Source organism: Bos indicus x Bos taurus, chromosome 19, assembly GCF_003369695.1.
Source record: "Bos indicus x Bos taurus breed Angus x Brahman F1 hybrid chromosome 19, Bos_hybrid_MaternalHap_v2.0, whole genome shotgun sequence".
Classification (NCBI taxonomy): Eukaryota; Metazoa; Chordata; class Mammalia; order Artiodactyla; family Bovidae; genus Bos; species Bos indicus x Bos taurus.
In genome coordinates, this window is record NC_040094.1 from 40,814,784 (window position 1) to 40,829,934 (window position 15,151).

General features: G+C 38.4%; 1 protein-coding gene across 3 annotated transcripts in view; it reads right to left on the reverse strand.

Moving 5' to 3' along the window:
- Nucleotides 1-1,934: 1,934 nt before the first annotated feature.
- FBXL20 (F-box and leucine rich repeat protein 20) overlaps nt 1,935-15,151 on the reverse strand; it is a 101,423-nt gene continuing 88,206 nt past the window's right edge. For all 3 annotated transcript variants that reach the window (XM_027519802.1, XM_027519803.1, XM_027519804.1), the window contains exons 9-15: nt 14,447-14,521; nt 11,898-12,028; nt 10,225-10,285; nt 9,059-9,103; nt 7,342-7,398; nt 6,131-6,343; nt 1,935-4,764 (exon numbers count right to left, since the gene is read on the reverse strand). In XM_027519802.1, coding sequence (XP_027375603.1) covers nt 4,657-4,764; nt 6,131-6,343; nt 7,342-7,398; nt 9,059-9,103; nt 10,225-10,285; nt 11,898-12,028; nt 14,447-14,521 — 690 coding nt within the window. In that variant the 3' untranslated portion in view covers nt 1,935-4,656. The remainder of the gene's footprint in view (nt 4,765-6,130; nt 6,344-7,341; nt 7,399-9,058; nt 9,104-10,224; nt 10,286-11,897; nt 12,029-14,446; nt 14,522-15,151) is intronic.

Here is a 15,151-nt window from a genome sequence, read left to right on the forward strand (position 1 = left end):
GCCTGAGGAAACACTGAGTCCCGACACCTGGGAACTAACCTCTACCAAGGGCTTACTCAACAAAAACAGGAGGCAGAGATGAAAGAATTGCATTACCGCATTTTTTCTTAACACCCATGTAAACCTGTCCAACAATTTTTTTTTCCTGCTGAAAATTAAATGTACCTCTCTTGGGCTCCAAAGATTCACTCAGACTCAGCTGAGAAGTTCTTACTGACTTTCTTAAGGATCAAAGGTTCCCGAGATGTGGAACTGATGTTCTTAAGGATAAAAATGGGCAAAACAGGTAGACTTGCCTTGGGGTATGGGGAAGGGGGATGGGTGGGCTGCAGAAGCCCTTCATGCAGAAAACTCACTTGCCTCAAATGGTAGAAAGTTTGTTTCAAGTGGGAGGGCAAGTTAGAGCAGCATGCTCTCTTGCTGGAGATGTCGACATGTTACATTTGGACATCTGGACACAGCAAATACAAGCCAAATTACCTGGATTAATTATACCCTACTGAAATGGTTGTATACAGGTTTCTGTATGTTCCAATCTTCTAATTAACATTTATGATAGAAATAAAGGTGAGAGGCTGAGACTTTGTGACTCCCCTCACCCTCCTACCACTTTAGGGTTCTTTGGTTCAAGATCATTGTAAGGGGGAGGGTTCTGCCTCAAGACCTCCAATGAAACATCCTATCTGTCTTCTCAAACAAGACTTGACTAATTCACATGGCTTAGGTTTGAGGTGGTTAAAGATCCTAGAACTGGTGGGCAGATAGAGAAGGCAATTTTTTAATAAAATGTTCTGGAAGCTCAAAGCATACCAATGAAGGAGTGTCAGCCAGGATGCACAACAGGGATAGAAAATTAACCTTAAATCATGCACACAGGGAGGGTAAAAAAGCAGAACAGACCGATTTCCTTTAAACCCTTCCTCTCTCGTGGCAGTTGTCATGAGCAATCTGACTTTCAGCTCAATAAACATTAAATGGACAAGGGTCCACCATGACCAAGTGCTCCTTGCTCTAAATAACATAGTCACCAAGGATACGCTGCCCATAGGCAGGTAGGAAACCAACTCTTCTTTCCTGGGATACTCTCACACTTCCTAACAACTTCAAACTAAGACAGGTTCCAACTTATACTTTGTTTAGCCTCCCATGGCATTTGTGGGTTATCAAACCAGTAACAGTGCATTTTACAAGGCAATTAGAAGAAATAAAAGAACTTGACTGCTACAGCACTGTAGCTATATTGAACCATTCAAACAGTTTGGAAAGCCTGAAATAAAGCATCATAAAAATATTCACCAGATTTCTCTCTAAAAGGTGATATAAGGAATATGAAAAATTTCTGACTTACATGTCTACTAAATCAACTTAATGGATGTGGAAATTTATAAAAACCACTTAAGAAATACTTTTACATCCACTAAAGAACAGAATAAGATGAGAAATATTTTTTACATAAAAGCACAATGTGCTTTCATATTCCAAATATTGGAAAAAAGGGAAGAAGCCAGATTCCCTTATTCCTTATATCTGACAGTTTGATTTCAAATTCAGTAAGCACACACCAAAGATCACTCAGTGAAAAATGGCCTGAGCTGCCTTACAGTTACTGAATTCAAGGTTGCCCAGATCAGGACAAGAATTCAGAGAGGAAGCCAGATTGAAGACATGGAAATAAATTAGCAGTATCACTGGGAGTGAAGCTTTAAATAGAAGGCAAGGATGGGTATATAAAGGAAATGGGAGAAGTCTATGCAAAAAAAAAAAAAAGCTGGAATCATTCCCTTCATAGGTAGGGTCAATGAAGATGTAAAAGATACTGATGATGCTGGAAACCATAAGGGGAAAAGGATGCTTAGAAAAGAGATGATCTGGATGTGTAATAACTTTGAGGATACCTTCTTACTTTGCCCAAATCTCTTCTCACTTTTCCTCTGGTTTTTTTTTTAATTGAAGGCACACTCCAGAATCAGACAAAGAGACCAATAAGTTTTTCCTAATGTTGAGTCAGGAAATATTACGTTCAAATGACAGGACCCTTTCCACTTGACCAAAACTTACCATGGGTTCTCAAAGTCCTGTATCATTAACCGACACAGGTTTCAGATTGGCATAAAAATACATGTCCTTCCAAGCTTTATGGGCCTCAAGTTTTCTTGAGAAAGGAACAAGGCTCCTGCCTGACCATATACACACCAGTGCTGCATACTCCAGGGCCTTTATGCTCTCACTGACTCTGTTCTCACCTGCACAAGCCCGCAGAGACTTGCACAGGGGTGCACTCTTTGAGAAGAGAAACAGCATTTTCAAGACATTCATGTACTAGTGAATAGGTTTGTTCCTTTTTTAAATAAAGAAGTACCTCAAGAACTTCAACTGTTGGGAAATTAAAATCCACACTCACTAATAAATCAAGGTTTTATTCAGGCACTATTTTTTTTTTTTTAAACTTTGTATGTTAGAGCTGTTGCCCCCTAAATACATATACATACATATATATATATAAGTTTTGTTTGAGTGAGTTACCTGGGGATCTGAATATTTTCAACCACATTTAGAAGTGTGTGTGCAAATGTGTATATGTATATATGTGGGATATAGCCAGGAGAGTGGGTCTCACTTTTAAAAAATATATTCCTTATGTGGTAACCTGAAAAGAGGATAAGGGAAAGGAAATGAAAAATACATATAATTTGAGCTTTTAAAAGGGTGTAATAATAAAATTAGATTTAAAATAAATTTAACATGCTAACTAATGGTGGATAGTAGGTTCCTAGGACCTTTTCAACTAATTGCTTATGGAAAAGTAAATCACATTTTATTCTTACATATGCTAGTATTACTAACACCTGCAGCATTAAAACAAGCCTTTTCACAGCCTGGATCATGTAGAAGATGACCTAAGATTGTGGTGCGTTGCACATTAATGTCCTAAAAAACCAAAAGTCATCCTATTAAAAAAATCACACAAGGTTTCTAACCTTGATGTTTAGAAATCTACTTCTTACACTTCAGAAACTTATTTTATTTCCCTCATCCTCTATGATTTTTTTTTTTTTTTTTTTGATGGGGGGGAACTTCTTCTTTGACTTTGAGTCATGGACACTGAATACTCTGCTCTAAGTTCTGGTGACCAGGCTGCCCAACACACTGAACCCCCTACTTCCTCTCAATGTTCTCTTTCTGCCACCCCAATGCCTTTACCTGGCTTCTCTGATATTTCATTCATGGAAAGTCTGTGCTCAAGAGAGAGATGGCTGATGGGTTCTGAAAAGGTTCTAGTCCTTTGAGGCTCCAACATTAGATATGATACCAAACACTGATGTACAGTTGACCAGCTGTGATAGGGTCATTCTCGCATCCCTGATAAGCTGAAATGGGAGGAAAAAAAGAGAAACAGCCCAGCTCAATCGCACAACTCCTTGAGCAGCATTCCTGCTAAAGTAGAACAAATCTCACAGGCACAAATCAGAGATGCCACTGATCACACCTAGATTTTGGTCAACACACAATATTTGAGCTTTGGTGGCGGTGGCTTTCAGTTTCAGCTTTGGGATTTGCCATTCCACTCTTTTCTAATAATGCATTTCTCTCTCCTCATTAAGTTAGATGGAAGGAAAAATGTGCAGAGGGGAATACTGGGTGTATCATGCATATTATCATTTATCACAAGATACAACAAAAACCAAAAGGCAAAGTTTGTTTTCATCAAAATAGTCTTAGCTCAATTTCTTCTCATAATTTTTCTTGACTGGCAAAGATTCAGGCAGGGTCCCCTAATGGTAAAATTTAGAATTAAAAAAATATTTATTGATAATGTCTCTTTTAAAAATGTTTGGTAACCCCAACTAATTATCCAAAATGCAAATTGTAAACACAACAACAGCAAAGGAGTAACAACTGAGTGTGAGTAAGCAGACTATGAACAGATGACAGATTGAGCAAGAGTGCAGGAGGGAGCAACAGAGAATGAAAGACAGGTACACAGTGTGCTACAGACAGTGACAATTTGAGTGAATAAGTCATCACATCTGGACCACAGTGATTTCAATGCAACCATTTAGCAAACCTCTGGGCCAAATACTAAAACACAGTAGGAGGAATGGACAAGCCTTCTTTGTGAGCATGCTCAGCATGTTGGCATGGGAACAAGGAAGCACAGCAGCTCTTTAGTCATCTCACAATGGATGGCTACCATTTATAGGATGCAAAGAAATTTTCCCTCTGGTCCCTGATACAACATGTATTGTTTTTCTATGCTTTCCTTGACCCTGGAGGACTGCAGTTGCTGTTCCAAAATTGCCAAAGAAACCCCTTAACAAAATAAAGAAACCACAGTAGCAGTAAAACTGGGTTTGCTGGAATGCCCCCTTCCATCTACCTTGCTTATGATTTTCTTCTGGGCACATCCAACAGGAATGGTTAAGTTTTACCAATCCACATGATAAAGCCAGCACGAACTCAGTCCCCTGGTCACAGAGACAGACTGGGTCAGGGTGAGAGTGGGTATGCGTATTTATGTGTGGCTCTGGGGATCTGGACACCGCCCTCACTTTGTAACCTTTGCCCGGAACACTGGGGTTGCTTCCAATGGAGATCCACGGTAACTCTAGAAGTGTCATTAAATACTCAGTTCACCAAGGTTGACCACCTCCATTGTCATAGGATGATGCAGCATCTGCAGAAGCGCTGTCTGCTGCCCCCTACTGATGGGGGTGGAGTGACAGGTGCGAAGTAGGCGTGGACTTTAATATTGGGTAAATGGGTCTGAAACAAGACAGAAACGTTACTAAGAGGGAGGCCTTCAACAGAAACAGCAAGGTTGCTTTTCAGAAAAACCAGAGGGACTGAGTGGACACGAAGGCAGAACAGAGGCTGAGCACGGACAGCATGTTGAGACCTAGGTTCTACTTCATACCATCCCAGATTATTCCAAAAGACCATATTAGTTCACATACCTTTGGCTGCTGCGTCCATAATAATAAAACTGGGGGCAAAGGTCATGCTAATCTCTTAACCTGTCCCAAAGGGATTCCTGGTTGGAGTCCCATAGCTGGAAGAAATTATATAAACTTAAAAATTAATTTTTTCCAAGCCATTATGGACAATGTTTCCTCTGATATCTTTAAAAACCCATTATCCTCTTTTAACTAACATGTTTCTAACATTTACTACATAAATGGTTTCTAAACTCCTACTATGTTCAAGGCATTGTGCTAGTTCTGTAAAGGGACAATGGTCAAGATAGAGATCCTGCTCTTAGGGAACTTAGGAGTCTAGACATGCACACAGATAGCTAGACTGGAAGAGTGCTAAGTGATTCTTGAGGATTCAGAGGTGGAATCCCCGGCTGGGGTGGAATCCAGCCAGGCGGACCTAGGGACCATAGGCCACAGAAGCAGCTCTGGATGACCTGTGGCTTTCCTCTTTTGGTAAAGAAGAGATATGGATGCAAGGCCTTCCCACTGCAATTACATTCTCAGTCCTCCAGGTCTAAAGGGAGAGGTGGAATTGAGGTCAACTGGAACTTCAACTTAAATCTGCTGCTCCTTTATGCACTCTGATGCTATTAAGGCCAACACAGATATTTTTAAAGGTTGGTTTTAAGGGCCAAATTAAGCAGAGGGCCTTTCCCACAACAGGTGTGGAGCAGATGTTCCAATAAATGTCTGTTGAGCAGAACAATCCAACACAAAGATTCATCCAGTCTTTTATAACCTCTTTGCTGGCAACCTGTCTTTCAGTGATTTGGCTATACATGAGTCTGTTATGAAGGATGGGGCAAAAATAAAAGGTAAAAAATGGTGATCCAACCACCATTTGCTGTCTTAAAAAAAAAAAAAAGATTCCTAGCACAAGAGTTTGATATGAAAGGCTATACAAATTAAAAAATTTAAACCCCATTTAACTAAATATTTTTTCATTATTTTTTTCATCCTGCTAAACTTCCATCAGGAACAACAGGAAAGAACTATCTACCCTTAGGTTTCCCTGCCATCTTTTTTTCTCATTGTTGAAAATCCAAGTAAATACATAAATCACAGGAATCTAAACCTTAGAAAAGGAAATGGAGGGGGAAAAAAAGAAAGAGTGCTGAGAAACTAGAGCCAGAGGATGATGCTGCCATCTTTACCCTGAGTCTCTTGATTCCAGCCCGCGTGATTTGCTGGCAGTCATAGAGTTCTATCCGCTCGAGGCTGTGACAGCTCTTCAAGTGCTCCAGGGACGCATCTGTGATTAGGGGACAGTTGTCCAGTTCAATCACCTCCAGCTGGTCATGGGCGCAGGCCCCGTTCCCCAGGTGACGAATTCCATCGTCTGTGATCAGCTCACAGTGAGACAGACTCTGCAGCCAAATAGAACAGGGAAGGACACTGAAATATTTAATAGCATTCTTTGAATCAGAGGCCTGTGTGTAACCAGGAAAAAGAGCTTGCTGGTTTGATTCCGAAATATATCGAGCCATCACTAGAGCCATGTGGTGAAATGAAGAATGCATATCAGAGTTGGTGGGGTTCTGCTTTTGATAATCAATGATCAACATTTCTCTGGGTGATTCTAAATACATCTTGTGAATTCCTATAATGACTGTGAAATAGTTCATAAACAAAATAAGACATCTCCCACAACCCTCTTGACACACAAATTATTAATACTTTTCCTCTCTTACTGGGACAAGGGTGGGGGTGGCACTCAAGCTTTTCCTGTAAACATTTTTTTGAAATTTGGACTAAATATTGAATACCTGATGCAGGGCAGCCCAAATAGTTTATTACCTGAAGATGATTCTTACAGCTGTAAGATGTGGTCACCTGTTAACTTTACAAGTTTTCCTTAAATCCCTGGTTCCTCCATGTGAAACACAGAACCCTTGACTGAAACATGGTTTAATGTGCCACAGAACACCAAAAATGAGCCTAGATACAGAACAGACAACCTGAATTCTTTCTCACAGTGTTACTGGAAGCAGTAGCAGAAACTCCCTCCAAGTAAAGCTTTGATTGGTTCTGTTTTATAGGAACATTTAGTCCCAGTGAGAAGGAAGCAGACTGTATTTGGGGCCATCTCATCTCTTGGATCTCTAGAAATTTAAGCATCATTCAGGCTGGAGTGTAATTCATGCAGGAGGGAGAAAAACTGTCAGTTTTCAATCTCTAAGCATCGATAGAGAAAACATTTAACTTTTCCAGTTTCTATCTTTCTCCCTTAGACAAGTCCTCCCTTGGTCTTCTGTAAGTTGACAATTTGGAGAAATATACTTTCCCAAGATGGTAACCAGACACCAATAGAGCTCAGTTTTGAATAAATTCAATAAATATATAAAATTTCCAAAGTCAAACTCACCAATACTTGAAGTCGAGGACAGTGTATAGAAAGTTGGATTAATGTGCTATCTGTTATCTGAAAGAAACATGTAAGCTTATTTTAGGTGTAACTGCAAAAAACTCATGGGCCATACCACATTTGACTACACTTCCAGTCTGATATCCTGATAATTATCAAACAACAGAATCTTAAGGTTGAAATCCCATCAGCTACCAGAACCTGTTTTTTGAGAATCTATCCAGGCTAGACTTAAATTCATCTAGTCATCTTTGAACAGGTCCGTTGAAAATTGTTTTTGAAATAAACGAAAACTTGTCCCCTCATAACTTCTACCCACTGGACTTTGTTTGATCTCCTTAGAACCATCACGGAAGTGAATCAGAAGACACTGTTCCATGAAAAAAATTAATGTAGGAACATCCTCAAGTTTTTAGATATCTAACCCATATTTTTACAAACAATGCCACAACTCAGGACTGGTAACTGGTATGTCAGTTATTTCCCTCAAGGATGGCAGAAAGAAGCTGCTGGGTTAACTATGAACATTCAATAAGGAAAAACTCCTGAGAAACAACAGTCTTTCATAATTATCTTAGGATGAAAAGTAAATCAGCGTTTCTTTTCAAATTTGTCTCCAATTCTGAAATTATTATTATAAATCACATAACTCCACAGGGGCTAAGAAATGGCAGGGGTAGGGGATTATAGTGGGCAAGCATGTGTGCATCATTCAGAAGGAGTGGACACCGGAAAGGACACACAGGCACGTGCAAGAGACGGACGTGAACATGTTTTAGTTTAATTAGGATTGACAGGTACTAAGTAGTGTCCAGATAACAAACAGTTACCTGGAGTATATAGAGTTACTGAATATATAGCTGCTATAGTTACCGAAGTATCTTTTATTCTTTATTTTTACCATTAAAAAAATTCACTGCTTTTTTTAAAAGTTTTTATTTTGGCTGTGCTGGGCCTCATTGCTGTGCACAGGCCTTCTCTAGTTTTGGTGAGCCTGGGTTACTACAGTTGTGGTGCTCGGGATTCTCATTGCAAAGGCTTCTCTTGCTGTGCAGCGCAGCCTCTGGGGCACACAGGCTTCAGCAGTTATGGCGCATGGGCTTAGTTGCCCTGTGGCATGTGGAACCTTCCTGGACCAGGGATCAAACCCATGTCCCCTGGACTGGCAGGCAGATTCGTTACCACTGGATCATCATGGAAGTCCACCTTCTTTTCAGGAGTCCCCCTTTAAAATTTCTCCCTACCCAACCAACAAACTCAAAGCTCTTAACATTGGTAATAAAAGAAAGTGTTAATAAGGTAGTAAGTCTGCCTGCCTGAAGGACAGGGTTCCACACAGAGTTGGGTCTCTAGGGTTTATGATATATGAGGCTCCAGGTCCAATTAAGCTAAAAAGGGACAGATATCTATCAGTGTCGTGGGGCTTTAATTATTTACTAGTATCATAACCCTGTAGATCTAAAGAAATATCTTAATATCTTTATGATCTGAATGCCTGATCCTTCTTTCTTTCTAATGGCAACCTTACTGATGACATGTATTTTCCTAGCACAAATTGCATGAGCACCTGTGCCTGGTATGCCTGGATGACACCTCAATAAATGGACAGCAAGCAGGCTCTATAATATGTGAGGGTAGGGAATTGAACGTTCCGACGTGCATGTATTATGTACATTTCTATTATACTGTATTTCCGAGTAAAAATCCACAATCTTACCTGAACACATTCTTCCAGGTCCATCTTTTCAAGCTCATGGCAATTCTGAAAAATACAAACAACCCAACATTATAGAAAAAACATTTAAAATACAGGAGAAAATTAAGGTCAAAAAAATAAATGGTATTAAATGTACCGATGAAATCTCAAGAGCTTCAGAACTGGTGTCATTTTAATACCACTTCCTACCTTATTCCATTACTTACACTTTTTTAAAAGGCCTGTATCATAGTGAATTTCTCAATTATTCCACACTTAAAGTATCTACTATCTAAGAAGTCCAAAGGAATAAATTTCCTGAATATTCACTGAGATAATATAGAGATCCTTTCAACCAAAAACAATTTAATGAAAATGATTTCTTTGGAAGCACAGGAAGGGAATCTGTGTCTTAATCTAGTTATGCCAAGCGCTGCCCCCTGTTCCCTCCCCCATTAGTATTCCATTGATCTGCCCTGAAAGCAAATGCCCTTTCTCGTGGTCCATTACACTGGTCAAAGATGGTATACTTTAAATACTATTATACAGTGACTTAAAAGCCCCTTCATGTATTAATATCTTGTGGAGAACACAGAAAATCTCTTAACATCTCTCCATTTATGGAGAAGGAAATGGCAACCCACTCCAGTACTCTTGCCTTGAAAATCCCATGGACGGAGGAGCTTGGTGCAGGCTACTATCCATGGGGTCGCAAAGAGTTGGGCACGACTGAGCGACTTCACTTTCACTTTAAAACCATAAATGTAATTGGTTTTCCTACCTTTTCATGCCAAGTTATTCCATTAAAAATATAATGAAAAAAAAATCTCTCCATTTAGATTAGGCTTACATGTTTCTTTCAACATTCATTCACCAGTTGCACACCAAATAACCAAGTAAATCTTTCACAAAGCACTAGGAAATGCCTGCTCAGTTTAACCTAGCATCTTATGAAAAAGTGGAAAATCAAGTCTCTTGAAGGAGTGTCATGCTCTCCAACCCATGTCTACCTTTCCAGAGCACTTGCCTGAAGCTTCTGCCCAAGAATGCTCAGGAACACCAGCCACAGATGTATTCTCCCACATCCCATTCCTCAATTTTCTGTTCCTTACATTTCCCTATGTTGTTCATTCTTCTGAAATTAAAAATCCTGAACAAAGCCTACAGAACCTGAAGAAAACACTTACCCTGGCCAGAGTGGTAAAGCCTACATCGGTTAATTGAGAACATCTTGCCACTTCTAATATTCTGTTAAAAAAACAAAGTGAAAGTCAACCCCTTGGTCCCTGAAAACTGGGTCTTCTAAAAGAGCAAGAATTTAAGAAAACAACCTCCTATTCCCTAAGGTCTATGTAACACAGAATGACATTCACAGCTAAGCAAGTCTGTATACAGATCTTGCCATTCTCTTTCATGGAGTCATCAAAAAGTGGTCCTGTAAATATATTTCAGGGTGACGCAATCAGAAGAACATAATAGAAGCTTGTAGTTAATGCCAAAATGCATGATAAATGCATTAAAAAGCCTTCGTGATAGCATACTGCTTACCCCCAGAGGGCAGCCTGCTCCTAGAAAACAAAGGAAATGGAGATAAATACTCTGTTTCAGTTAATCTTGCTGCTAAAGTAAATTATTCTCTTTCCCTATTTCACATGTAGGTTTACTCAGATTTAAACAGCTTTTAAAAATACGATGAAGGGACTGGTTAATCACAGGCCTGTCCCAAATAAGAAATTCCATATATATGAAAAAAAATATCCTTAAGCTTCCTGCCTCCTCCCACAGGCTTTCAGGGAGGCCCAGCAGAGAAGGAAGCTGAGCTGGCAGTCACTCTCCTATTCAGGAACTGCTGAACACAACCCTAAACACCAACCACAGGCTTGGGGAATCAAAAGTAGTAGCTCTTTTCTGTGCAAAGTCTGGTGGTGTCTGTATGACAATACCGAAGAACACTGTATGTTTGCTTACAAATTACTAAAAAAGTTAAAGCAAAACCATATAAAGGCCCATGGCCAGATCATTACAAAAAAGTTTTAAGAAAGTTTTTATTGGTTTACAATGATTGTTATAGGTAAGAAAAGTGGTTTTGTAGGTTTTGGAGCTAGACTGCCTGGGAGTGAACACTTATTCCTGCCCTTACTAACTGTGAGACCTTGAACTGTTTACTCCACCTCTTTGTGCTTTGGTTTTCTCATCTATAACATAGAGGTGATAACAGTGCTTATATGGTGTTATGATGATTAAATGAATTAATATCTGTAAGTCGTTTATGGCTGACACGTTTAATATGTAAGTACAATGAAGCTTTGTTTTAAAGACTGAAAATCAAGATGGGCTTGATGCCATGTGTCTGCTAACATAGCATTCTTAGTAAACATTCAGCCAATCTTGTACTCAGGTAGAGAAGAGGAGCCACAGAGAAATAAAGCTTGCTTTAAAACCATCAGTACAAAAGAGTTGTTTTTTCGCTTTAAATATTCCCCGCTATGTACCTGACATCATTACTACAATAGAATAGGTAGGCCTCTATAAATTTTCTTCAGAAAGAAATTACATGAAAGCATTAATAAGAGAAAATGACTTTATTTCTTTTCTCAAGTAATGAGATAAAATGTTGGTATTTTAGTACTAGTTATATTCTAGTATGGACAGCAAGAAGTAGAAAATGAGGACTATGACCCCCAGGTTCAGGCCAATTACATGTAATCAAATGAGGTAGGAAGCAAGTAGGTAGGCATCTGAAAAGGTAGTAGTGGCCTTGTAGAGTCTACCTTAGAAATTTCAAGTTTCCAAGGAATGAGCATGAGTGGAGGCTGCTGCTCCTTTTCTCTGATTTTTTGAGATAAACAAAAATGTTTACCTAAGCCGAGGGCAGTTCTGACCTAAAGCGTTCAGGATGGCATCTGTGATGTTGGAGCAGCCAGAGGCACAGAGGGACTGTAACTTATGGCACCCTCTGCATATAGTAATGAGACCTTCATCTGTGATTTGCTAAAAAAACAAGAGGGAAAAACCCAGAGTTATCAGTAACTTAGCAGAAGATACAGACAAAAAAGTTACCTCTGTGAAGTAAGTGCCAAAAAGAAATAAAAGCAGATTTGATATTAATCACGTAGCAGACCTAAAAGAAAATGAACACTTTCTTTCTTCCTTCCAGTTCCTTTTGATTTAGTTTTCAAGAGAATCTGTGCTCATTGCTGGTGCAAAGGGAAGAAGCTATAATGGGGTTCTTTTAACCTAATGGGAGTAACAGGACTGGGAACAGCATGGGGTGCATCTTGGTGTAGGTTCAATTAAATGATTTTAAAACCTAGAAAACAGATAAGAACAGCAGTATTTTAACAGTATAAACACATTTACAAGTTCAAAATTGATACTAAGTTACTTTAACAACCTGTGGATGACACTACTGCAGTCTTATATCAACCACAGATCCATTTATTTCTAAATTTCAGTTTTATAATATAAAGACTATCCTAATTTAATGGAAACAGTTGTATCCAACTCAAATTTTGTATGTTTCAAATTACTGTTTTAATTTTAAAATGAAAAAGAACACAGAAGATGTTACATTAAAAAAAAAAAGATGTCAAGTATAAACATCTTATATTGGATATAATCAACATTCTAATTTATCCCTATCTTGATAGATTCACTAATTTTGTGTAAGCCTCAGAATAAAGCTTTCCTGTCATCTCTGTTTAATCAAGCAGTATTCTTCGGTTGTAAGGACAACTGAAACAAACAAACAAAAACAAACAAAAAACCCTCAAACTTTAAATATTCATTGCTTAAATCAGTACGCTCTCAGTATTGTAGAACACACAACTGAAAATGGATGCAAAGACAGATACAAGATCTGTCATAAGAATGAGTTGATAAGGTGTATATACACAGGAAAGTATTGTGAGGGCTGTGCTGCCTTTTTTTCCTTCACGTTTTAAATTCTGTAAGGGATTATTGAGGAAAAAAGATGAAGAAAGTCATATTACCAATACTCATGATTTTTAAAAAGAGTAAAAATCTACTAAACTTTTATGTTTTCAACTTAGTCAAGAAAAAGAGACTGCATTAAGTACATACTTCGGTCACTTCAACAGTTTCGGGCAGAAACTTCAAGAAGTCTTATGAATGCTGAGAATCATTTCATCACATTGCACAGGAATGACGGATGGAATGACTCACGCCCTAAGATCTGGGTGAAGGTAAACAGTAAAATAAACACATGACGGAGCTGGTTCTTTATGCCAGAGGGTAGAGGAAAGGAAACCAAAACGGTAAACGCTAGGCATGGTATGTATGTGTTTATATGTAACATAAACATGTAATACCTGTGCATGTGTACATAAATAAAATCTGAAGATTTATCAGTTTTTTCCTATCACTGTAAGATGACAGTTTCATGTTTACAAAAGTTGTGTAAGATCTTTCTTTCAGGCCAAAGACTTTAGTTTCATAAATGAAAGTAGGCAAATTTCTGGTAGTTAGCAACTATGGGAATCAAAATATCATCTCCTTAACTCAGTCTCTAGGAGCATCTTAAACATCACTTTTAGCACCATCCTTGCAGTCTACGGGGTCGCACAGAGTCGGACATGACTGAAGCGACTTAGCAACAGTAGCAGCTTAAGGGCTGGAAGGACAGGATGCTTAAACTGCACAAAACATGGCCCTATATGTGTCACCCTAAAATGACCACTGTGCTCTTAAGTCTCAAGTGACCAAAGAATAAACAGAAAGTATAACCACCAGAAGGGTTAGCAAAAACAAGGAAAACCCTAACTTTTTTCACTGCAATGAGAGGCTCTTACTCCAAAGTAATACACATACGTAATTTTTAAGGCAAGAGAGGAAAGTTAAAGGTGTACCGTCACTGTTCTAGGATCCTGAATAGTTTCAGTTAATTCTATGAGCAAAATCCAAAATCAAAATCTTTTTTGTGATAGACACAAAAAAGTTGATAGTCTAAATAAACAAATCAAATGTAAACTATAAATACTAACTGAGAATAATTTAAAGGGTATACTTTGCTTGTCATCTACTTATATCAGTGGTCCCCAATAGTCATGACTGATAGATCTTAAATTGATGTGACTGCAATTAATTTACCAAAAATATTTTAAAGACCAAAGTTTATGAATAATTTACTTCTAAAAAGTAAGTTTTCCTAAGTAGAAGAGAAAGGGGTGGAGTTGTACTTGAGTTTACTTGGAATTCTGTATAAGCTACTCTCTATCTCATCTACGTCAAAGGCCCTAGGAGTGAGCAATGCTGAGCATGTAAAAAAGCATGATGTTTACTTGAATCCTCAGGGATGAAGTGGACAAACTGCTGGTCATTATGACTGAAACTCTTAACATTACTGAAATGAATTACTAGAACAAAAGAGCGGTTGGAAGGACTGCTTACTAAGCAAGTCTGCAAGTTCAAAGTCACCAGTTCAGGACAGTGTGCACCTATGTACTTGAGAGCTTCATCTTCTAGCTAGAAAAATTAAAAAGAGAGAGAAAAAACTATTACTGATATTGTTTAGAATTTTAAAACTTTAAAATCTTAAAGGTTTAAGAGTGTACATACACACACAGAGTGTACACATTCATCAATACATTTTAAATGTAGCTAACGAAGTTTCAAAGGATCATATAAAAGTGCAATTCATATGATTAGTACAGTTATTAGTCTTTGTCATCAGTTTGGGCCACATTAATTTCGTATCACCAAATCAAGGGAAAGATAAGCACTGCCTAGTGTTCATGGATATTTCTTCTGATAAATTAAATATTCTTCACAGAATTCTCCGGAAGGATTTTGAAACTAAAGTAACTTTCACATTTCTACACTCCATGTAAAGTTCCTTAACAAACTTTTGGGAGCAGGAGCTGAGAGAGGAATCTGCAGTTTATCTACTGCTGGAAGATCACTGCTATGAGTACAGTGCTGAGACCAGATGGCAAGTAACTTGACTATAATGATGCATCCCAATCAATATTTTTCAGGGTTCCATAAATAACCAGAAGTTCAAGCTGTTGTTTTAAGGCAGTCATACTTTCGAAGCTCTGTTTCAAACAATGGGAAATCCTCCCATTATGGTGAAAGAATGAGGGCATTAAAAGA